At 47.6% G+C, this 26,082-nt stretch overlaps 1 protein-coding gene across 3 annotated transcripts in view; it reads left to right on the top strand.

Moving 5' to 3' along the window:
- Positions 1-26,082, top strand: part of lifra (LIF receptor subunit alpha a) — a 156,106-nt gene that overhangs the window by 83,056 nt on the left and 46,968 nt on the right. For all 3 annotated transcript variants that reach the window (XM_078431171.1, XM_078431154.1, XM_078431162.1), the window contains 5 exons: positions 7,595-7,861; positions 13,149-13,266; positions 15,562-15,719; positions 19,128-19,294; positions 22,441-22,624. In XM_078431171.1, coding sequence (XP_078287297.1) covers positions 7,595-7,861; positions 13,149-13,266; positions 15,562-15,719; positions 19,128-19,294; positions 22,441-22,624 — 894 coding nt within the window. The remainder of the gene's footprint in view (positions 1-7,594; positions 7,862-13,148; positions 13,267-15,561; positions 15,720-19,127; positions 19,295-22,440; positions 22,625-26,082) is intronic.

Here is a 26,082-nt window from a genome sequence, read left to right as displayed (position 1 = left end):
CCTTTCCACGAGCGATAGATGGTGCGGCAATGTCCAGCTGACTGGCACATTGCGTGGCATCTGCGCCCATCCTTCGCAACACCGGGGACAGAACCTCAGCAGGTAGTGGCACTTGGTGCCCACGTGTCTTGGCTCTACGCTCCGCCTGATGCAGCAACACACGAAGGTGGCCATCAGGATGAGGGCGATGTTGGGCACGCTTTTACCCCCCATTGTCTGCCGACTTGTGCATTGTGGCCCGTCGCACCCGGTCCATCGTCGACCCCCAGATGAAGCGGAAGACGGCCCAGGTGATCCCCGTGGCGTAGGAGGGAGGGACGGGCCACACTTGCGCCAAGTACAGCAGCCCCGAGAGCACCTCACATCCGATGAATAGATTTTTCCCTGTGAAGGAGAGGGAGCGCTGCTTCCACAATTCCAGCTTCTTTCCCACCTTGGCTATCCGCTCCAGTCAAATCGTCACACGCCTCAGCCCTCCCGAACCAGATCCCCAGCACCTTGAAGAAGTCAGGCTTGATGGTGAAGGGGATTGAAGATCGGTCAGGCCAGTTGCCAAAGAGCATGGCCTCGCTCTTCCTGCGGTTTACCCTGGCCCCCGTGGTCAAACTGGTCGCAGACGCTAATCAGTCTGCGGATCGACCCTGGATCCGAGCAGAAGATGGCGACATCGTCCATGTACAGGGAGGTTTTGACCTGAGTGCCCCCACTACCTGCAATGTCACTCCTCTTATGCTCGCATCCTTCCTGTCGCATCCTTCAGTCTGAAGAAGGGTCTCGACCCGAAACGTCACCCATTGCTTCTCTCCCGAGATGCTGCCTGACCTGCTGAGTTACTCCAGCATTTTGTGAATAAGCACCATCGATTTGTACCAGCATCTGCGGTTATTTTTTTATACTTCCTTAAGCCATTAGTCATGGTCCAAAATGCTGTGGTTCGTTAACACCTTCCCGGCAACTCTGAGATTGTCTCTCTTACATAGCCAGGTACATTAAAGATAGAACAGGAAAGAGATATTTCTAAAGGCATTAGCCCTGGTTCCAATATACAGCAGCCCAAGCCCAGCAGTCTGGGTTTGTCTAGCACTTCCCCACGAGAGAAAGCCTGCTAAAGAATTACAAAGCTTCAAAAGATAGTCCTGTATCCCCTCATGCATCTATTGTGTATTTAAAGCATTTAACCCTTTCAGTTCGGGTGATCAGAATGAGGAATTATGACAGCCACTAATAAAACCAGTTGAGGACAGAGGGGAAGAAGCAGTTCCCGAGTCTGGTTGTGCACGCTCTCATGCTTCTAAAAACCCGCACCATCAGACTGAGGAACAGCTTCTTCCCTTCTGTTATCAGGTTTCTGAACAGTCCTTCCATAAGCTAGGGTACTGTCTGATTCACCTCTACCCCATTGCGGACATTGGACTTTGTCTCTGGAACTGATGCGCTACAATGCTGAGAACTATATTATTCTGCACTCTGTATCTTCCCCTTTGCTCTACCTATTGTACTTGAGTTTGACTTGAGTATTTATGTAGAGTATGATCTGATATGATTGGATAGCATGCAAAACAAAGCTTTTCACTGTACCCTGGCACATGTGACAGTAATTAACCAAAGAACTTCATTACTTGGGGAATGGTAAGAATGCGGAGCTTGGCACAAGTTGTGATGAGTGACATTGATAAATTTGAGAGAATGCCAGATAATCGTGGGATAGAAAAGAATAGAGGGCTTGTTAGGAAGCAAAAGACAGATAGGCTGAATGATAGACGCAAGAGGCTGGAGTAACTCAGTGGGACAGACAGCATCTCTGGAGAAAAGGAATAGGTAACGTTTTGGGTCGAGACCCTTCCACAGACTCTCAGGGGAGAGGGAAACGAGAGATATAGACGGTAATATAGAGGGATATAGAACAAATGGAATGAAACATGCAAAAAAGTAATGATGATAAAGGAAACAGGCCATTGTTAGCTGTGGAGTAGGTGAAAATGAGTTACAGACAATGAGACTCAACAAGACAACTTTGAAACTAGTGCAATGACTTGGGTGGGGGAGAGCCGGAGAGAGAGGGGATGCAAGGATTAATGAGCTGTTCCTGTGCTCTCCATTCTCTTTTAATAAAGATTGGTTTTGTTACTCGAGATTATTTTGGGAGCAAATGAATTGTTTCCATTCAAGAGTAAAAAACACGTTATTTGGCAGAAACCGGAGGCTTCAGCTCTTTGCTTTTGGATTTTGTTGTTTTCTAGTCTCTCTATGGAATAGAAATAAATCGCTGCTTTGGAATTTGTGGGCAGTGCAGGTTTGCAGCCCCCTCTACTGACAGATGCAGGCCCCGTCTCTCTCTAACGCAGGAAAATAAGAACAAACACAAGTGTAGTTGTTATTCAGCAGCCCCGCATCCTCGGGGTGAGCGGCGGTGGCGAGGAGGGAAGTTTCACTTGTGTTTGTTCTTATTTCGCTGCGTTCGAGGGAGACTGAGCCGGAGACGAGAATGGAGCAGCGGCACAGATCTCGCTGGGTCTGGGAGAGAGGGAGAGGGGAAAGGGAGGGAGAGAGAGTGGGAGCAGCACCCACTGACACCCTCCCCCTCCCCGTGCTCCCGCTCTCACCCGCTGCTCCCTCTACCCCGACTCTCCCCCCCCCACTCTCTCCCCCCCTCCCTCTCTCTCCCCCCCCCACCACTCTCTCCCCCCCTCCCACTCTCTCCCCCCCTCCCTCTCTCTCCCCCCCACACCTTCTCTCTCTCCCTCTCCCTGGGGTGAGCGGGGCGGCGGCGAGGAGGGATAATAGACAATAGACAATAGACAATAGGTGCAGGAGTAGACCATTCAGCCCTTCGGGCCAGCACCGCCATTCAATGCGATCATGGCTGATCACTCTCAATCAGTACCCCGTTCCTGCCTTCTCCCCATACCCCCTCACTCCGCTATCCTTAAGAGCTCTATCCAGCTCTCTCTTGAAAGCATCCAACGAACTGGCCTCCACTGCCTTCTGAGGCAGAGAATTCCACACCTTCACCACTCTCTGACTGAAAAAGTTCTTCCTCATCTCCCCTTGTTCTGGATTCCCCCAACATTGGGAACATGTTTCCTGCCTCTAATGTGTCCAATCCCCTAATTATCTTATATGTTTCAATAAGATCCCCCCTCATCCTTCTAAATTCCAGTGTATACAAACCTAATTGCTCCAGCCTTTCAACATACGACAGTCCCGCCATTCCGGGAATCAACCTAGTGAACCTACGCTGCACGCCCTCAATAGCAAGAATATCCTTCCTCAAATTTGGAGACCAAAACTGCACACAGTACTCCAGGTGCGGTCTCACCAGGGCCCGGTACAACTGTAGAAGGACCTCTTTGCTCCTATACTCAACTCCTCTTGTTATGAAGGCCAACATTCCATTGGCTTTCTTCACTGCCTGCTGTACCTGCATGCTTCCTTTCAGTGACTGATGCACTAGGACACCCAGATCTCGTTGAACATCCCCTCCTCCTAACTTGACACCATTCAGATAATAATCTGCCTTTCTATTCTTACTTCCAAAGTGAATAACCTCACACTTATCTACATTAAACTGCATCTGCCATGTATCCGCCCACTCACACAACCTGTCCAAGTCACCCTGCAGCCTTATTGCATCTTCCTCACAATTCACACTACCCCCCAGCTTAGTATCATCTGCAAATTTGCTAATGGTACTTTTAATCCCTTCATCTAAGTCATTAATGTATATCGTAAATAGCTGGGGTCCCAGCACCGAACCTTGCGGTACCCCACTGGTCACTGCCTGCCATTCCCAAAGGGACCCATTTATCCCCACTCTTTGCTTTCTGTCTGTCAACCAATTTTCTATCCATGTCAGTACCCTACCCCCAATACCATGTGCTCTAATTTTGCCCACTAATCTCCTATGTGGGACCTTGTCGCAGGCTTTCTGAAAGTCGAGGTACACCACATCCACTGACTCTCCCCTGTCAATTTTCCTAGTTACATCCTCAAATAATTCCAGTAGATTTGTCAAGCATGATTTCCCCTTCGTAAATCCATGCTGACTCGGAACGATCCTGTTACTGCTATCCAAATGCTCAGCAATTTCGTCATTTATAATTGACTCCAGCATCTTCCCCACCACTGATGTCAGACTAACTGGTCTATAATTACCCGTTTTCTCTCTCCCTCCTTTCTTAAAAAGTGGGATAACATTTGCTATCCTCCAATCCACAGGAACTGATCCTGAATCTATAGAACATTGAAAAATGATCTCCAATGCTTCCACTATTTCTAGAGCCACCTCCTTAAGTACCCTGGGATGCAGACCATCAGGCCCTGGGGATTTATCAGCCTTCAATCCCATCAGTCTACCCAAACCCATTTCCTGCCTAATGTGGATTTCCTTCAGTTCCTCCATCACCCTAGGTTCGCCGGCCCCTAGAACATTTGGGAGATTGTGTGTATCCTCCTCAGTAAACACAGATCCAAAGTAACGGTTTAACTCGTTTCCCTGGTAGGCTCCAGTACAAGCTGTTCTAAGAATCCATCTCGAAGGCACTCTACAAACTCTCTTTCCTGGGGTCCATTTCCAACCTGATTTTCCCAGTCTACCTGCATGTTGAAATCTCCCATAACCACCGTAGCATTACATTTGTGACACGCCAATTTTATCTCCTTGAGTTTCCTTGAGTTTGGTGTTTGCGAGGGGGCGCTGCGATCTCTCGCCTTGTCCCGGCTCTGAGTCGGTGGCAATTCGCTCTCTGGTGAACCTTCGCCGGCAGCTTCTGCCTCCAGTCCCCGCTGTCTAAGAGCTTGCTGCGGGCCGGATGTGGCCCACGGGCCATAGTTTGGAAACCGCTGCATTAATACAATCAAGCCGTCCACAGTGCACAGATAAAGGCTAAAGGTATAACATTTAGTGCAATATCTAATATTGTAGTCCAAAAAATTCAGATTAAAGATAGTTCAATGGTCTCTGATGAGGTAGATGAAAGGTCAGGACTGCTCTCTAGCTGATGAGAGGAACGTTCAATTCGTGAATCTGGAACTATGCATTTTCATACTTCAGTACCTCTTGGCTGATGGGAGAGGGGAGAAAAGGACGAGCCTCATCTTTGATTATGCTGGAGTGGCTTGCCGAGGCAGTGTGTAGATGGAGGCGATGGAAAGGAGGTTGGATTGTCCGATGGTCTGGGCTGCGTCCACAACTCTCTGCAACTTCTTGCAGTTTTGTATGGAGCTGTGATGCATCCCGATAAAGTGCTTTGCACAGCTTATCTGTAGAAGTTGGTGAGGGTTGTTGGGGACATGTCGGACATCCTAAGCCTTCGAGGGAAGTAAAGGCGTTGGTGTGCCCTCTTGGCCATTGCTTCCATGTGGCTGGTGCAGGGCAAATTGCTGGTGATATGTTTCTCGGAACTAAAGCTTTCAACCATCTCTACTTCGGTGCCATCAATGTATTGCTTTACTTGCTTAACGTCAGTCACAATCTACTTTGTGTTGCTGATGTTGAGGGAGTAACTCAGCAGGTCAGGCAGCATCTCAGGAGAGAAGGAATGGGTGACGTTTTGGGTCGAGACCCTTCTTCAGGTTGTTATCTTGGCATCAGGTTACAAGGTTCCCAATTTCCTTCCCGTACTCAATCTCGTCATCCGGCCCACTATGGTGGTGTCGTCTGCGAACTTGTAGACTTGAAATTATAGAAATATAGCAACTCTCTGCTTCTCTCTCCCGACTCCAACAGCCACCATCCTGCTTGCAACACTTGGCCATGTAACGTCTGGGGACAACTGTCCATTTTACCTCTTCCCTTCCCACCAGGGACTCAAACATTCCTTCCAAATAAACCACATTGAAACGACAACCAAGAAGGCAGACCAATGCATTTACTTCCACATCAGATTGAGGAAATTCGGCATGTCTCCAAAAACTGTTACAAACTTCAGTGGATGCACCGTAGAAAGCATACCGTTGGGTTGCATCACAACTTGGTTTGGGAACAGCTCTGTCCAAGACCATAGGAAATAGCAGAATTGTGGATGTGGCCCAGCCCATCACACAGACCAGATTCCCCACCATTGACTCCATCTACACTTCACGCTGCCTCGGAAAAGCAGCCAGCGCAATCAAAGTCTTGTCTTACTCCGATCATTCCTCCTCCTCCCTGCTCTTGTCGGGCAGTAAATATAGAAGCTTGAAAGCGCACACCATCAGACTCGGGAAGAACATCCTCCCCTCTGTTATCAGGCTTCTAGGTTACTGTCTGTTGTCTGTCGATAGGGTGAATGCACAGAGTCTTCCACAGGATAGGGGAATCACGAATCATAGGTTTAAGGTGTGAAGAGAAACATTTAACAAGAACCTGAGGGACAACTTTTTCACACAGAGGGTGGTGGGTATATGGAGGGAGCTGCCAGAGGAAGTAGTTGAGGTAGGCACCATAAAAGGTATTTGTGTAGGAAAGAACTGCAGATGCTGGTTTAAATCGAAGGTAGACACAAGATGCTGGAGTAAATCAGCGGGACAGGCAACATCTCTGGAGAGAAGGAATGGGTGATGTTTTGAGTCGAGTCCCTTCAGACTGATGTCAGGGGAGGGGGTGGGACAAAGATATAGTGCAGTCGGAGACAGTAAGACTGGTGGGCGAAATGGGAAGAGGGAGGGATGGAGAGGGAAAGCAAGGGCTATTTGAAGTTAGAGAAGTCAATGTTCATACCGCTGGGGTGTAAGCTACCCAAGCAAAATATGAGGTGCTGTTCCTCCAATTTGCGCTGGGCCTCACTCTGACAGTGGAGGAGGCCCAGGACAGAAAGGTCAGATTGGGAATGGGAGGGGGAGTTGAAGTGCTGAGCTCAGATCAGGTAGGTTGAAGTGCGGGAGAACAGGTAGGTTATGATTGACTGAGTGGAGGTGTCCAGCGAAATGATCGCCGAGCCTGCGCTTGGTCTCGTCGATGTAAAGAAGTTGACACCTGGAACAGAGGATACAGTAGATGAGGTTGGAGGAAGTGCCAGTGAACCTCTGCCTCACCTGGAAAGACTGTTTGGGTCTTTGGATGGAGTCGAGGGGGGAGGTAAAGGGACAGGTGTTGCATCTCCTGCGGTTGCAAGGAAAAGTACCTGGGGAGGGGGTGGCATTTGTACAGGTACATGGATAGGAAAGGTTTAGAGGGCATGGGCCAAACGCGGGCAGGTGAGACTAGCGTAGATGGAGCAATTGGTCAGCATTAGTAAGTTGGGCCGAAGGTCCTGTTTCTGTGCTTAGTTTAGTTTAGAGATACAACTCGGAAACAGGCCCTTCGGCCCACCAACGATCCCTGCGCACTAATACTATCCGATACACACTAGGGGCAATTTAGAATTATTCCACACCAATTAACCTACAAACCTGTAAGTCTTTGGTGTGGGAGGAAACCAGAGATCCTGGAGAAAACCCATGCAGGTCACGGGGAGAACGTACAAACTCTGTACAGACTGCACCGTAGTCAGGACGAACCCAGGTCTCTGGCGCTGTAAGGCAGCAACTCTACCGCTGTGCGACCATGCTCTACGACTATGATTCTACAACTAGGATATAAAGAAACTAAAAAATGTTTTCCTTGTTCATCTAGGTCCGTGTGGATCCATTTCTGCCAATGTCTCGGTTGCTCACGTTGGTTCGAGCCACAATATAACCTGCTCCTTTTGCAAAGAAGGAACCGCTGATAAGGTGCAATGGAAATATGGCGGCCACGAGCTTCCCAGTAGCCAAATCATTGAGATCGGCTCCAATGCTAGCATGGCGATGCTGATCAACCTTGCCCTGACCAGCAGCAAGGGAGAAAATCTGACGTGCATGACGGAAGAGGAGTCTTACACTGTGTTAATTCAAACAGGATGTGAGTATTCATTGAAGGGGTGCTGACACAATGTCCTTTGTAAGGGGAGTTCAAATTTTGAGTTACAAATCAATTGATCTTTTACCCAGAGTAGGGGAATCAAGAACCAGAGGACATAGGTGAGAAGGGAAATATGTGCGGCATTTCTTTCCACATATAGGGTGGTGGGTATATTGAACAAGCCACAAGAGGAGTTAGTTGAAGTAGGTACTTTCACAACATTTAAAAAGGACATGTTGACAGGTGCATGGATGGGAAAAGGAGCAAAGAGGTCCTTCTGCAGTTGTACAGGGCCCTAGTGAGACCGCACCTGGAGTACTGTGTCTCCAGTTTTGGTCTCCAAATTTGAGGACGTATATTCTTGCTATTGAGGGCGTGCAGCGTAGGTTTACTAGGTTAATTCCCGGAATGGCGGGACTGTCATATGTTGAGAGACTGGAGCGACTAGGCTTGTATACACTGGAATTTAGAAGGATGAAAGGAGATCTTATCGAAACGTATAAGATTATTAAGGGGTTGGACACGTTGGAGGCAGGAAACATGTTCCCAATGTTGGGGGAGTCCAGAACAAGGGGCCACAGTTTAAGAATAAGAGGTAGGCCATTTAGAACTGAGATGAGGAAAAACATTTTCAGTCAGAGAGTTGTGAATCTGTGGAATTCTCTGCCTCAGAAGGCAGTGGAGGCCAATTCTCTGAATGCATTCAAGAGAGAGCTAGATAGAGCTCTTAAAGATAGCAGAGTCAGGGGGTATGGGGAGAAGGCAGGAACGGGGTACTGATTGAGAATGATCAGCCATGATCACATTGAATGGCGGTGCTGGCTCGAAGGGCCGAATGGCCTCCTCCTGCACCTATTGTCTATTGTCCATTGAAAGGTTTAGAGGGATATATATGGGCCAAACGCGAGCAGGGGGACCAGTGTAGTTGGGGCATCTTGGTCGGCTTGGACAATTTGGGTTGAAGGGTCTGTTTCATAATGATTATGACTGCTTGACAATAACCAATAAGTCAAATTTGGAGAATCCAGGGAAAAACGATATAAGCCAGAAGGTAGTCAGAGAGTTGTACAATACCGATCAGGCCCTTCGACCCACTATATGTTTGGTCCATGCTGACCCTTTTGCCCATCTGCACTAATCTCATTTGCCTGCAATAAATCATTATGTTTCTATGCTTATTTAAATGTCTATCTAAATGTCTCTTAAATATAATTTCATTGTATTATTTCAGATTCCATCACTTACTTTGGCAATGCCTTTCAATTGCCTTAAACCTGTCCCCTCTTATTTTTGATACCTCTCCCATTGGAAAAAGATTGTGGCTATGTACCCTGTCAATGCCTTTTCTAATTTTATGTACCTCTATCCGATCTATATCTTTTCATCGGCGAAACCAAACGTAGGCTCGGCGATCGTTTCGCTCAACACCTTCGCTCAGTCTGCCTTAACCAACCTAATCTCCCGGTGGTTGAGCACTTCAACTTCCCCCTCCCACTCCCAGTCTGACCTTTTTGTCATGGGCCTCCTCCAGTGCCATAGTGAGGCCCACCAGAAATTGGAGGAGCAGCACCTCGTATTTCGCTTGGGCAGCTTGCAGCCCAGTGGTATGAACATTGACTTCTCCAACTTTAGATAGTTCCTCTGTCCCTCTCTTCCCCTCCCCCTTCCCAGTTCTCCCTCTATCTTCCTGTCTCCACCTATATCCTTCCTTTGTCCCGCCCCCCTGACATCAGTCTGAAGAAGGGTCTCGACCCGAAACGTCACCCATTCCTTCTCTCCTGAGATGCTGCCTGACCTGCTGAGTTACTCCAGCATTTTGTGAAATAATTACCTTCATATTTGTACCAACGTCTGCAGTTATTTTCTTATACTATCCGATCTATATATCGGTCACCTCATCTACTGTATCAGCTGTTCCTAGTGTGGACTCCGGGATGTGAGACCAAGCGCAGCCTTGGCGATTGTTTTGCTGCTCTGTTCGCCTAAACCTACCTGATCTCCCAGTTGCTCAACACTTTAACTCCTCCTCCCATTCTCCCACTGACCTCTCTGTCCTGGACCTCCTCCATTGTCAGAGTGAGGCCCAGCGCAAATTGGGGGAACAGCACCTCACATTTCGCTTGGGTAGCTTACACCCCAGCGGTATGAATATTGACTTCTCTAACTTCAAGTAACCCTTGCTTTCCCTCTCTCTCTCTCTCTCTCTCCATACCTCCCCCTTCCCAGTTCTCTGACCAGTCTGACTGTCCCTGATTACATTTTATCTCTGTTTGCTTTGCTGTTACCTTCTCCTAGCCAACAATGATCTATTCCATGGGCCTCCAAACTTTTCAACATGAGGGCCATATTATATATTTGGCACATTTTTGCGGGCCGTAGGAAAAAATAAAGAAGTGTGAGTTTTATAAATTTAATGAACTCGAAAAAGTTTAGACTAGGTTATGTTGGTTTAGATTAGGAAAGGTTAAACTAGGTTAGGTTAGATTAGGTTAGTTTACATTAGGTTTATATGGCAACAAATAAATAATATTCAATTTTTTAAAAGAGCTTGAAATATTGGAATATACAGAAAAAATGCAGTGAACACCACTGGGGGAGAGAGGGAGGAGAGAGAGGGGGGGAGAGAAAGAGAGAGAGTGGGGAGGGGGAGAGATTCGGGGTAGAGGGAGCAACAGGTGGGAGCGGGAGAGCCGCAACTTGCGGGGGCTGCTCTCTCCCCTCTCTCTCTCTCCCAGCGCCAGCGAGATCTGCGCCGCTGCTCCACTCTCTTCCCCGGCCCCGTCTCCCTCTAACGCAGTGAAATAAGAACAAATACAAGTGTGGTTGTTGTTCAGAAGCCCCGCATCCCCGGGGTGAGCGGCGGTGGCGGCGAAGAGGGAAGTTTCACGTGTTTGTACTTATTTCGCTGCGTTAGTGGGAGACGGGGCCGGGGAAGAGAGTGGAGCAGCGCCGCAGATCTCGCTGGCGCTGGGAGAGAGGGAGAGGGGAGACAGGGAGGGGGAGAGAGGGAGGGAGCAGCCCCCGCAAGTGGCGGCGCTCCTTCACCAGACCCTTTGACACCCTCGCGCTCCAGCTCTCACCCACTGCTCCCTCCCTCTCCCACCTCTCTCTCCCACCTCTCTCCCCCACCTCTCTCCCCCCCACCTCTCTCCCCCCCACCTCTCTCCCCCCCACCTCTCTCCCCCCCACCTCTCTCCCCCCCACCTCTCTCCCCCCCACCTCTCTCCCCCCCACCTCTCTCCCCCCCACCTCTCTCCCCCCCACCTCTCTCCCCCCCACCTCTCTCCCCCCCACCTCTCTCCCCCCCACCTCTCTCCCCCCCACCTCTCTCCCCCCCACCTCTCTCCCCCCCACCTCTCTCCCCCCACCTCTCTCCCCCCCACCTCTCTCCCCCCCACCTCTCTCCCCCCCACCTCTCTCCCCCCCACCTCTCTCCCCCCCACCTCTCTCCCCCCCACCTCTCTCCCCCCCACCTCTCTCCCCCCCACCTCTCTCCCCCCCACCTCTCTCCCCCCCACCTCTCTCCCCCCCACCTCTCTCCCCCCCACCTCTCTCCCCCCACCTCTCTCCCCCCCACCTCTCTCCCCCCCACCTCTCTCCCCCCACCTCTCTCCCCCCCACCTCTCTCCCCCCCACCTCTCTCCCCCCCACCTCTCTCCCCCCCACCTCTCTCCCCCCCACCTCTCTCCCCCCCACCTCTCTCCCCCCCACCTCTCTCCCCCCCACCTCTCTCCCCCCCACCTCTCTCCCCCCCACCTCTCTCCACCCCACCTCTCTCTCCCCCCCCACCCCTCTCTCTCCCCCCCACACCTCTCTCCCCCCCCACACCTCTCTCCCCCACACCTCTCTCCCCCACACCTCTCTCCCCCACACCTCTCTCCCCCACACCTCACTCCCCCACACCTCTCTCCCCCACACCTCTCTCCCCCACACCTCTCTCCCCCACACCTCTCTCCCCCACACCTCCCTCCCCCACACCTCTCTCCCCCACACCTCTCTCCCCCACACCTCTCTCCCCCACACCTCTCTCCCCCTCACCTCTCTCCCCCACACCTCTCTCCCCCACCTCTCTCCCCCCTCTCTCTCCAGATCCTGCTGCAGCCTTGGACAGCCTCCCTTGCTATCCACAATACTAAGTTTTGTGTCCTCAGCAAACGTACTTATCAAACCATCTACAATTTAGTCAATGATAAGTATTGTAAACCACATGCGGTTCCTGCACTGATCCCCTGTAGTAAATCACTCATCACAGACTTGCAAACAGAAAAGCAGACTTCCATCAGCTCCTGCTGCTTCCTCTATCAAGCCAATTTTGGATCCAACATTGAGATGCAAGATACTGGACATGCTGGAATCTTGAGCAAACAACGAAGTACTGGAGGAACTACGCGGGTCAGGCAGCGTGATTAGGGCTTGGGTTTTGTGAATTGAGCCACTTTGCATTTGCCAACCTTGTTCAGTGGTGGCATTGACAAGAGTGATATTTGATTTATGGTCCCAAATTATCATTCCAGAGCTGGCTTATAGCCTTCAGAAACAGTGGTCGGAGGTAGGGAAGGAGGGGAGGGAATGGAAATTGATGAAAACCGGGGGGAAATATTGGTCTTTTGAGGACATCTTCCCTTGCTGCCTAACATTATAACATGATAGTATTGTCTGTGACAATCCCTGTGACCTGTATGCAACCACCAGAGTAAATTCCATATTAGAACATAGAACATACACCAGTACAGCATAGGACCAGGCCCTTCAGCCCACAATGTCCGTGCCGAACATGATGCCAAGCCCAATTCTTATCTGCCTGCACATGATCCATATCCCTTCATTCTCTGCATATCCATGTGCCTGTACAAAAGCCTCTTAAATATCACAATTATATCTGCTAACACCACCACCCCCAACAGCGGGTTCCAGCTACCCACCACCTTCTGTGTAAAAAAAACATGGACCGCGCATCTCCTTTAAAGCTATGTCCTCTAGTTTTTAACATTTCCCGCTGGGGAAAAAGGTTCTGACTGTCTACCCTCTCCATGCCTCTCATAATTTTATATACTTCTATCAGATCTCCCCACAACCTCCGACGTTCCCGAGAAAACAAATCAAGTCTATTGTGGTAGTCAAAAAAGGAAAAAATAAATAAATGGTGGATTAGATTTCAGAATTGCTCAGATGTGGAACTAGATAAACCAAAAATGCACGACGTATTTTGTTACTGGTCAGCGCAGGGTGGTTCTTTACCTCCGCTAACTATTCAGAAATTGTAATTGCAATGTTCTTGCTTTCTTAGATCCTCCAGATGCCCCTCGAGATATGAAGTGCATAACTCAGAACCTTAGAAAACTCAACTGTTCATGGGACCGGGGAAGAGACACAAATATAGAAACCAACTACATTTGCTGTTGCCAGTGAGTTGTCTTTGTTTCTGTAGACTTGCATTAATGTTGTACTGTCATATTTAAAACAACCATATAACGTGCAGCATTGTAGAAACAAAGAATTGCAGATAGACTCAAAGTGTTGGAGTAACTCAACGAGTCACCCCACCCAACCTCATAGAGCATCTCTTGAGAATAAGGATAAGTAACGTTTTGAGTTGGGACCCTTCTTCAGACTGATTGTAATGCGGGTTTGGGGGGGTACTGGAAGGATGGTAGGGGCAGGATAAAGCCTGGCAAGTGATACGAGGAATTGCAGATGCTTGTTTACAAAAAAAGACACAGAGTGCTGGAGTAACTCAGTGGGTAAGGCAGCATTCTCTGGAGAAAAAGGATGGGTGGCGTTTTGTGTTGGGATCCTTCATTAGACTCCGCTGAGTAACTCCAGCACTTTGTGTCTATCTAAAATGCTGCATTGTTTGATTTGATATTTCCCTGCTATCTATATGTACTTGCCATTTAAAAAAATGAAATAAGCCGTTGGTGGACCTGGCCAGTTTTCTCCTTTCACGTACTACTTGTACGTTCCTTGACCAGGGAATTGAGCCCTCTTGTGGCTGGCCCCAGCAGACTCTGTACAGACCAGATATCGAAGCTGGAATCCTGGAAGCCTGATGCTGCAAGGGTGCTTATAGTATATCACTCGGCTTAGTGGGTGCTTGATTGTAATCATGTATAGTCTTTCCACTGACTGGATAGCACGCGACAACAAAAGCTTTTCACTGTACCTCGGTACACGTGACAATAAACTAAACAACCAATTTGGAAGATATTCGGAAAAAGTTCGCTCTCTTTTCAAAATAGCCTTGGAGCGTTAATTATAATTTTTATTTTTGACATTTAGTTTGAATTAACGTGCATTCATTCCAACATTTTCTTTGTTTATTGTTAGCCCAACCCCACTCCATGACATTATTTCCACATCCACCCCACCCCACCCCACCCAACCTCACATAGCAATACTTTATCTGGCACATTATTGCAATGCCTTTTTAACATGGAAAAACACCATACCCACTGTTTTGCTTTTATCCACCCAGTTTATTGCATTACCAGTTAGACTGGCAGATTTGTCAAATGTAACTTTCCATTTGTAAATTATTGTCTTAATGATACTCTGAAGTTTCCTTTCATCTACCTAGATTACGTCACCAGTAAGATTAGCAGATTTGTCCAATATGACATTCCATTTGCCCAATTGTCTTAATGATAATCTCAAGTTTCCCTTTATCCATCTAGATTACGTTACCAGAAAGATTAGCAGATTTGTCAAACGCGATTTCCCTAATTGTCTTAATGATACACAGAAGGTTCAGCTGTTCCAGTGAATACTAATATTTCCCAAAGACAGACATGAGGCTAAAACTGGCCCAACATGTCCTGAGATGGTGAAAGGAGCTGCAAACATTTAAATACAGGTTACTCTCCAGGTTACGATGGTTTGACTTGCGATAGTCCGACTTTGCGATGGTGCAAACGGCAGGAACCCGTAGGGAGCCGCCATTCGCTTCCGGCCACGTGAACGCACGTTTTCAATGCATTTCGACTTTTACAATACTTTTAGTTTCCAATGGGTTTCTCGGAACGGAACCCCATCGGAAGCTGAGGAGTACCTGTAGTCATTCCAGTATGACAATCTATATACTCAAATTCCCATTTGTTTGTTTGTTTGTTCCTGAACTACAGTCAAAACGGTAAATGATAGCGCGACAATTTTAGGCCCACCTTACACGCAGTCGTCCCTTTGGTGCTAACGGAAGAAGTTCCATTGTAATCGGTGTTATATTTTAGAAGTCATTCACATTTTAAAGTTTAAATCTATCTCCTGGGGAGGGAGGGTGAGAGGGGGGTGGGGGGAGGGAGGGAGAGGAGGGAGAATAAAGGGGGTTGAGGGGGGTGGAGTGGGGGGGAGGGGATGGGGATGGGAGGGAGGAGGGGAGTGGAGGGGGGAGTGGCGGGGGGGAAGTAGGGGAGGAGGGGGGGAGGGGGAGAGGGGGAGAGGAGAGGGGACTGCACCAATGCAGGAGAGATTTGGGCCCAAAGGGTCCACTTGGTCTAGTATTGAATAAAATAAAGGAATTTGTCTTTATTGCAATGTCTCCTGCAATCAGTTATCTAATACCAGTCACCATTCAAGTTCTAAAATTGGCCTAATGGTACTGGATGGTACATATACCTGTGGGACCATGTGGTGTTTTATATGTAGGAAGGAAAAAATAAAGAATAACTTTTTTAAACAAAAAATGAACAATTTGTTTTTTCCAGTTTTCTTTCCAGGTCAACAAACTGCACAAAAGTGGGGCAGGCTAACTTTATTGAATCCGAATTTGTAATATTTGATGTCAGAATATTACAAATAACTGCCACTAATGAACTGGGCACACAGACATCAGAAAAATTCACCGTGAAGGAAAGTGATATAGGTAAATAATTAAGACCAGTTGCTTAAGATTTTTAAAAGAAGTTGGTGCTCTTCACTTCAAGTTAATTACACAAATGTGGTTGCAGAGCGCAAGTTGTTTGTTTTATTTTGTTGACTCACTCTCCGCTTGCAGCGTAGGTTTACTAGGTTAATTCCCGGGATGGCGGGACTGTCATATGTTGAAAGACTGGAACAACTAGGCTTGTATACACTGGAACTTAGAAGGATGAGAGGGGATCTTATTGAAACATATAAGATTATTAAGGGGTTGGACAAGTTAGAGGCAGGAAACATGTTCCCAATGTTGGGGGAGTCCAGAACCAGGGGCCACAGTTTAAGAATAAGGGGTAGGCCATTTAGAACGGAGATGAGGAAAAACTTTTTCAGTCAGAGAGTTGTAAATCTGTGGAATTCTCTGCCTCAGAAGGCAGTGGAGGCCAATTCTCTGAATGCATTCAAGAGAGAGCTAGATAGAACTCTTAAGGATAGCGGAGTCAGGGGGTATGGGGAGAAGGCAGGAACGGGGTACTGATTGAGAATGATCAGCCATGATCACATTGAATGGTGGTGCTGGCTCGAAGGGCCGAATGGCCTCCTCCTGCACCTATTGTCTATTGTCTCCTGTTTTATCTGCCACAAGGGTTGGAATTACAAGAACATTTAACAAATTTCTTTCTACCCAATCTTCATACAGAGGCAATCTATTTTTAACAAGGCACCAAACTTCTGAAAATGGTACATAGGGAAGAATTTGGTACAAATTTATTGAGCAGTTGTGTAATAGTCCCAATCATACGATGTATTTTAATAGATTTTTAATCGATTATATTTGGTACCAGCCTCCCATCACAAAGTCACTCACACATTCAGAGTCCTAAAGCTATGCAACATGGAATAATGCCATTCGACAAGCCTTGTCCATGCCAACTAACTTGGCCTTGGGGGGTGGTCTCGTTTGTCTGGATTTGGCCCATGTCCTTCTGAACCCTTCCCATCCATACATTTGTCCAAATGTCTTTTAAAGATCATAGTTGTATCCGCTTCGGTAGCTTCCTCTCACAGCTCATTCCAGAAATGGACTGAGTGAAAAAAGTTGCCCCGAAGGTCTCTCTTCAACCTCTCCCCTCTCACTTTAAGTCGGTGCCCTCTAGTTTTAGAATCTTCAACTCCGAAAAAGATTGTGAGTATCCGTACTCCTCCTCAAACAGCTGTGTAAGAGTGCCTATCGTACAATCTATTTTATGGTGTCTCGTCTAGAATGGTCTCTACTCATAGAGGCATTCAACATGAAAACAGGGCCTTCGGCCCAACTAGCCCACACCGACCAACATGTCCCATCTATATTAGTAATGTGATAATGTACACATTAAAGATGTACATGTAATAACGTACATATAAAAAAGGAGTAGAAATGGGTTTATTGTCCATTTCGTTAGTGGCCACCAATCTTATCAACTCGATAGGAAAGGTTTCGAGGGATAAAGCCAAACGCAGGTAGGTGGGATTAGTTTAGATGGGGCATCTTGGTCGGCATCGGCAAGTTGGGCTGAAGGGCCTTTTTCCGTGCTGTATGACTCTTATTAACTGCTGTCTTTAATTTATCTGACCGCTAGAGTCGCCCATAGCCTCAAACATAGCAAATTCCAAACTGTAAAAGTTGTTTACTCTTCATCTTGCTTAATTTGCTGACCAATGATCTTTAGACTATGGGGAGCTGTGAAGCAGCGTGCACAGTCAGGTGAGAGAACGTCCAAGCACCCATCGTTCCCAGCCATCATTCTTTTTAACAACGATACCACCTCATTCTTCTACACTCAAGTCTTCAGTACTCTTGCTCACTAGGTAGCCGCCTCCTTTCAGCTTTTAACCCAGTGAATCTTTGTCGAACCCCCTGAAAGGTCAGTCTATCCTACTCAAGGTAAAGAGTACATTGCAATCCAAATGTGGCCTTACCAAATCCCTAAATAATTACACTAATATTTTCCACTAATGGAAACATGGCATTTTCCTCTCTAACGTTGGAATTTACTGTAGGTATGTCCTGTTCATGACAGGTAGTAGAGGCACAGGGGCACAGCTGGTAGAGCTGTTGCCTCACAGTACCAGAGATCCAGGTGTAATCCTGATTACAGGTACTGTCTGTGTGGCGTTTGCATGCTATTCTTGTGACTGCATGCGTGTCCTCCGGGTGCTCTGCTTTCCTCCCACATCGGAGAGTTTGTAACTTAATTGGATTCTGTAAAATTGCCTCAAGTGCGTAGGGAGTAGGTAAAAGTGGAGATAGACACAAAAAGCTGGAGTAACTCAGCGGGTCAGTCAGCATCTCTGGAGAGAAGGAATGGGTGACCTTTGCGGGTCGAGACCCTTCTTCAGAAAAGTGGGTTAACAGAACTCGTGGGAACGGATGATCGACGGTTGTCTTGGATGAGGTGGGCCATGCTGCATCTCTAAACTAAACTCTAAACTAAATTAAATTTGGTTATTTATCATCCAAACGGTGTGTTGCATTCACCAACAATGTGATGGGAGATGTGGTGGACAGTGCGGTCAAGCAGCACTTAATGATCCAGTAATCTAACGCTAATGCCCAATGTGAGTCTTGACGGCTGTTTGACTCCAGACTTCATCCCAACTTTGGCCTAAAGGGCTGAACTCCAGAGATGATGTGGGAAACGATTACATTTGACATCACGGCAGCACTTAACCATGTGTGGTATCGATGAGCCCCACTTAGTTTTTTCTAGTTTAGTTTAGTGATACAGTGCAGAAACAGGCCCTTCAGCCGACCAAGTCCGCACCGACCAGCAAACCCTGAAACAATATCACTATCCTACATGCACTAGGGACAATTTGTACTTATATCAAGCCAATTAACCTACAAACCTGTACGTCTTTGGAGTGTGAGAGGAAACTGAAATTCTCTGAGAGAATCCACGCGATCACGGGGAGAAGGTACAAACTCTGTACGGACAGCACCTGTGATCAGGATCGAAACCGGGTCTCTGGCGCTGTAAAGTAGTAGCTCTACCGCTGCGCCAACGCGCCACTCTGGTAAAATTAAAGTCGGTGGTCATCGAAGAGAAAACATTTCAGTGGATGGAGTCACAGTTTGTATAAAGGAAGATGACTGGGGTTGGTGGAGGTCCCACATCCCAGGCCAGATCACCACTGTGTGAGGTTGGCATTCTGGTTTCTCAGGGAAATATCCTCACCCTAACAGTCTCCAGTAGCTCCATCATGGGCCTTTCTAAGATGGTCCAAGCTTAGAATACTGATGACTGCACAGTGTTCAATACTGTACATGCCTACATGTAGCAAGACCAAGACAATATTGCTCTTGCATTGGCATTGATGTTCCAAATGGCTTTTCTCCAGGCTGTAATCTTTTTGTTTCTCTGCACCATTTCAGTGTTTGTACCTTACACGCCGAAACTCAAGAGGGTATTTAACGATTCGTCCAATTCCCAGATGATGCGGGTGGAATGGTTTGAAGGAGGAAATACTTATGGAACTGATTTAAAAATGATTTTCCAAATCCAAGTTCTCCTGGCATATGACATGCAAGAAGTCTGGGTGGTAAGTGAAATGGTAGCATGAGATGTGGAGAATATTCACCCTTCTTTACAATATTAGAAACAATGGTGAAGCATTATGAAGCCAGTGTATGTCTAATGCCTGCTGCATGTATTGTTTCTCCCTTCTTCGAGGCTGTAATGGCGAAAAACATATTGAAACAAATTTAGAGTCAAGGAAACCGCAGATGCTCATTTGCGCAAAAACGCCTGCACAAATAGGTGGAATAACTCAGCGGGTTGGGCAACATCTGTGGAAGACATGGATTAGTTGACGTTTCGGGTCGGACCTATCTCCAGCTGCCCTTTAATCAAATTTGTTGCACTTCTGTTGTGAATAAGGAGATTCAATTATACTTTATTGTCACATGTTGCTAGGTACCATGTACCCCTCGACTCAGTACAGGCGGTGGGAGAGAGGAGGATGATGGCAAAGATAACATCGCTGCTGGACAATGACTCCCACCCCATGCAGGACACTGTCACTGCACTGAGTAGCTCCTTCAGTGACAGACTCCTTCACCCCAAGTGTGTGAAGGAGAGATATCGGAGGTCCTTCCTTCCCGCTGCTGTGAGATTGCACAACCAGCGCTGCTCCCAGCAGACCAGTCAACTGACCAGTCAACAGTAACAGTAAAGAAAAAACACAGTAAATGAAGACAATTATCCTTATCTTTATTTTTATTTTTATTTATAATGAATGTCACTTTGCTGCTGGAACACTGCAAATGTCCCTGGTGTGGGACAAATAAAGGAATATATTATTATTATTATTATTATTATCATTATTATTATTATTATTACTACAGTGAAATTCTTTGTTTTGCACACAACCCAATAATATAATTCAGCAGACCTTTCTTGGGCAATGACTCGAGACGCGTGTCACCCACGTTTTGGCGCCGACAAAGGTACCGAACATTCCTATCTACTGTCAGGCTGCGGCACCCCCCCCCCCCCCCCCCCCCCGGGTCCCCCTTCATTCCCGGCGGCATAGTCATGCAGCATAGAAAAAGACTTTTCAGTCTCGTTTGCCTACTGAAAGAAAGGCATGCAATCTTGATTTAATTTCTAGGCTACTTTCCAATGTTGGACTAATTTCTCTCTGAGGATGCAGCATGCAGAAACGGGCCCTTCAGCCCAACTCGTCCATACCAACCAGAATTAATACCCTTCACAATTTTTCTCTTTCCTTGATTATGTTAACATTTTTGTCTGGTAGAAGAGAGGTGGGGCCAGTACGAAGCCTGGCAAGTGATAGGTGGCAATTGTTATCAGGCAACTGAATCATCCTACCACAACCAGAGAGCAATTCTGACCTATCTATTTCATTGGTGACTCTCAGACTATCTTTCGATCGGACTTTACTGGCTTTATCTTGCACTGCATGTTATTCCATTATCATATATCTGTACACTGTAAATTGCTCGATTGTAATTATGTATTGTATTTACGCTGACTGATTTTCAGGCAACAAAAGCTTTTCACTGTACCTCGGCACACGTGTTGATAAACTAAACTCAAAATCGAATGTTCTTCAACGTTAGAAGCATTATGTAAACACAGTTTGCTGCCCTACAAATGTGGTGAACCTTTAATTTCATTTACAACGAAAACTGGCACAATGCTCCTTCTCAGGGTAGACACAAAGTGTTGGAGTAACTCAGCGGGTCAGGCAGCGTCTCTGGAGAAAAAGGATGGGTGACATAGAAAACATAGAAAATAGGTGCAGGAGGAGGCCATTTGGCCCTTCGAGCCAGCACTGCCATTCATCGTGATCATGGCTGATTATCCACAATCAGTCGCCCTTGCCTGCCTTCTCTCCATATCCCCTGATTCCCGCTAACCCATTTCGGGTTGGGACGTTCTACAGACTCTTCTTAGTGTCCATCTTCGGCATGGTGGCACAGCGGTAGAGTTGCTGCCTTACAGCGAATGCAGCGCCGGAGACTCAGGTTCGATCCTGACTACGGGTGCTGTCTGTACGGAGTTTGTACGTTCTCCCCGTGACCTGCGTGGGTTTTCTCTGAGATCTTCGGTTTCCTCCCACACTCCAAAGACGTACAGGTTTGTCCCTAGTGTGTGTAGGATAGTGTTAATGTGCGGGGATCGCTGGGCGGCGCGGACCCGGTGGGCCGAAGGGCCTGTTTCTGCGCTGTATCTCTAAATCTAAAAAATCTAAATCTAAATCTAAACCAGCATCTGCAATTCCTTTCCACACATTCCATGTCAGGGTATCTGTACGCATGGAGTTTATGTAGGAAGGAACTGCGGATGCTGGTTTAAACCATATACATAGACACTAAAAAGCTGGAGTAACTCAGCGTGTCAAACAGCATCGCTGGAGAAAAGGAATATCTGATGTTTCGGGGTCGAGACCCTTTTCTCCAGAGATGCAGTCTGACCCTTGAGTTACTCCAGCTTTTTGTGTCTGCAAGTAGTGATTTTAATGTTCCATTTCAGTACATATGACAATTAAACACTCTTGACTCTTAACTCTTGAAATGAGCTTACACCATTGATCCAAAGAAGGGTCCTGACCTGAAATGGAGAAGCAAGGAACTGCAGATGCGGGTTTATGAAAAAAGAGTTAGAGTAACTCAGTGGGTCAGGTTAGCATCTCTGGAGAACATGGATTGGTGACTTTGCAGGGAGGGATCTTTTTCAAACTGATTTTGCTAGCCTTTGTCTAACCATCTGTAAATTAAAAATCCCCCTCGCCTATATATACACCTATCACTTACCAGGCATTGTACCACTCCCACCTCTCTTCCGGGTTTCTCTCTCACCCCCCCCCCCCCTCCCCTTCATCACAATCAGTCCAAAGAAGGGTCCCGACCCGAAAAGTCACCTTTCCACGTTCTTCAGAGATGCTGCCTGACCCGCTGACGTTCTCCAGCTGACTTTCTCCGGCACTTTGTGTCTGTCCTTACCCGAAATTTCACCTACCTATGTGACCCGCTAAGTTACTCCAGCACTTTGTGTATTTTTTCCTTGTAAACCAGCATCAGCAGTTGCATGTGTCTGCACTGTTTAAACATTGATCTGTTGTTTTTTACTAGTTAAGAACAGATGAGCTTTGTTTGGAAAATCTGGTTTATTGTCAGAGCAGATGACGAAATGACAGAATTCTGATTTGATTTTTTGCAGGGAAATCACAGTGTAACCTTGAACTATACCCATAATCGGGTGTTGCAGGTGACATGGACATCTGATATGCCTCTCAAATGCACATCCTACTTAGTGAGGATACGTTCCATTGGCAATGATGAGAAGTTTCTCTTCACTGGTAGAAGAGCATGGAGTGAATGGAGCCCACCATTAAAACTTGATGGTAAAGTCAATATAGTCAATAAGGCTTTACACATGCAACTGCACAGTGAAATTATTTTTGCATGTATTACACATGTGGGCGCCAACATTTTTGGCGCCTTTATTCGAAGTAAAAAAGTCCGGTCGGCCCGCGCACTCAACGTACTGACAGTTCCCGCGAATCAACGTCCCTCTCCTCTCCTCGCCCGGCCATCATTGTATCCCCCGGGAGCTCCTCCTGCATCCGACGTGAAAGTGGTGGAATAATTCCCCCCCCGTTCACCCCTCGTGCCCAACTTCTCCATTTCCCTCACAATTACGTTGTCTGACGAGCCTTCGAACGGGTTCCCCGGTTCTGCCGGAGACCATGGCGGGTGATCTGGGCCTACCAGGCGGGTCATGCGAGGTCGGTCCGCGGTGGGCGAGTCGGGCCTGCTGTCTGCCGGGAGCGAATCCACTTGATGACCTGCAGTAGCTATCATAATAGTATCATACAATATAAGAAGAGGCATATCGTACTCCAGTGCGAAAGAGACAAAGGTTTGATTGTTGCGATGAAGTGAACAAGTTTGGGGCGGCATGGTGGCGCGACAGTAGGGTGGCTGCCTCACAGCGAATGCAGCGCCAGAGATCCGGGTTCGATCCTGACTACGGGTGCCGCCTGTACGGAGTTTGTACGTTCTCCCCGTGACCTGCGTGGGTTTTCTCCGATATCTTCGGTTTCCTCCTACACTCCAAAGACGTACAGGTATGTAGGTTAATTGGCTTGGTAAATGTAAAAATTGTCCCTAGTGGGTGTAGGATAGTGTTAATGTGCGGGGATTGCTGGTCGGCGCGGACCCAGTGGGCCGATAGGCCTGTTTCCGCGCTGTATCTCTAAACTAATCTAAAGTATGATGCATGGGGTTCATTGTTATGAAGCTGCGCTGTATGTAGAGTCAAAGTGATGGACCATGGAAATGGGCCCTTCAGTCCACTGAGTCCCTGCTGACCAGTAATCACCCAACCTTAAATCTACATTAATAGAGCATCATCAGAGGCACTCTGGCCACGCTCTCATTTGACTCCTACCATCGGAACGAAGATCCAGGAACCTGAAATCAGTGACCTCCAGGTTCAAGAGCTTCAGCCTAACTCTTATAATCATAGAGTCATGCAACACGGAAACAGGCCCTTCAGCTCAACTTACCCATGCTGACCAAGATACCCAATCTAGATTAGTTCCACCTGCTTGTGTTTGGCCCATATCCCTCTAAACCTATCCTATCAGTGGATGCTTACCTACTGTAGATTTTCAGAAAGCCTTTGATAAGGTGCCACACGTGAGGCTGCTAAGGAAGATGAGAGCCCACGGTATCAAAGGGCAGATACTAGCATGGATAGCAGGCTGGCTGGATGGCAGAAGACAAAGCGTGGCAATAAAGGGGGCCCTTTCTGGTTGGCTGGTGTCGGTACTGGGGCCGCTACTCTACACGTTGTATATTAACGATTTGGACGAGGGGATTGAACGCTTTGTGGCCAAGTTTGCAGATGATACGGAAATAGGTGGAGGGGCAGGTAGTGTAGAGAAAGCAGGGATTCTGCAGAAGGACTTGGACAGGTTGGGAGAGTGGGCAGAGAGGTGGCAAATAGAATATAGTGAAGCAAAGTGTGGAGTCATGCATTTTGGTAGTAGAAATAAAGGTGCAGACTATTTTCCAAATGGGAAGAAAATCCAGAAATCGGAGGTGCAAAGGGACTTGGGAGCACTGGTGCAGGATTCCCAAAAAGTTAATCTGCAAGTCGAAGCGGTAGCAAAGAAAGCAAACTCAATGTTGGCATTTATTTCAAGTGGGCTAGAATACAAAAACAGGGATGTAATGCTGAGGCTCAATAAGGCGCAGGTCAGGCCGCATTTGGAATATTGTGAGCAATTTTGGGCACCGTATCTGAGTAACGATTTATCTGGCCCTGGGGAGGGTCCACAGGAGGTTTGCAAGAATGATCCCAGGAATGAGTGTGTTAACATATGATGAGCGTTTGACGGCACTGGGCCTGTACTCACCACCGGGTGGCGCCACGATGGCAACCTCGCTTACAGTCTGTCTGTCTTTTTTGTCTTTTTTTGTTATTATTTAGTGTGCTTTAAAAGTATGTGTTAATGTTCTCTGGTTTGTTTTATGTGGGGTTGGGCGGGGAGTTTGGGGGAAACTTTTTTTCAATCTCTTACCTTGCCGGAGACGCGATTGTTTTCCGGATCGTACCTCTGGTCGCTCTGCGGCCTAAAATCATGGTGTGGGAGGCCTTGCCTGGGACTGACTGCAGGGCCATGGACTTACCATCATTGCCTGGGATCGACGCTCCAACCGCGGCCTGCGGACTTCAACATCGAGGAGCTTGCAGTCTCGGGTAGAGACCGATGTCTGGAGCTCCAAACGATGCAGGTTTCAACTAGCTCCGACCCCGGGTCCGATCGCTCGGCGCGGGGGAGCTGAGATTACCCCCCCCCCCGATGCAGGAGCTTGATCGCCCCGATCCGGAGGGCCCAAACACCGCCGGATATGGGAGTCAAGATCATCCCATCAACGGAAGGCTCGAGGCCCCCGACCGCTGGAGGACAAAGAAGAGAAGACATTGAACGTTTTTTCCACCTTGCATCACAATGAGGAATGCGGAGGAGTCACTGTGGTGGATGTTCATGTTAAAATGTATTTTGTGTGTTCTGTTGCTTTATGACTTTATGGCAAAACAAATTCCTTGTATGTTGCAAAACATACTTGGCTAATAAAGTATGATTATGATTATGATTACTTGCTGGAGTTTAGAAGAATGAGGGGGAACCTCATTGAAACATACAGAATAGTGAAAGGGTTGGATAGAGTGGATGTGGAGAGGGTGTTTCCACTAGTGGGAGAGTCTAGGTTTAGTCATAGCCTCAGAATTAAAGGACGTTCCTTTAGGAAGGAGATGATGAGCAATTTCTTTAGTCAGAGGGTGGTGAATCTGTGGACTTCTTTGCTGCAGAAGGCTGTGGAGGCCAAGTCAATGGATATTTTTAAGGCAGAGATAGATAGATTCTTGATTAGTACGGGTGTCAGGAGTTATGGGGAGAAGGCAGGAGAATGGTGTTTGGAGGGAGGGATGGATCAGCCATATTGAATGGCGGAGTAGACTTGATGAGCCGAATGGCCTAATTCTGCTCCTGTCACTTATGACCTATCCATGTACCTGTACAAATGTTGTTATAGTCTTCTGGAGGTGGAGGTAGTTGAGGCAGGTACTGTAACAGCATTTAAAATTGGTAAACTGGGGCCAATTTACAGAGGCAAATTAGCCTACGAACGTGCATGTCCTTTGGGATGTGGGAGGGAGCTTGCGATCCAAAGGGAAACCCACAAGATCACAGGGAGGATGTGCAAGCGCCACACAGACAACGCCGGAGGTGGGGATCGGACCCATGTATCTGGTGCTGTGAGGTAACGGCTCTACCCACTGCGCTGC

The sequence above is a fragment of the Rhinoraja longicauda genome, chromosome 3, assembly GCF_053455715.1.
Source record: "Rhinoraja longicauda isolate Sanriku21f chromosome 3, sRhiLon1.1, whole genome shotgun sequence".
NCBI lineage: Eukaryota > Metazoa > Chordata > Chondrichthyes > Rajiformes > Arhynchobatidae > Rhinoraja > Rhinoraja longicauda.
This window is presented reverse-complemented; position numbering and strand designations above follow the sequence as displayed.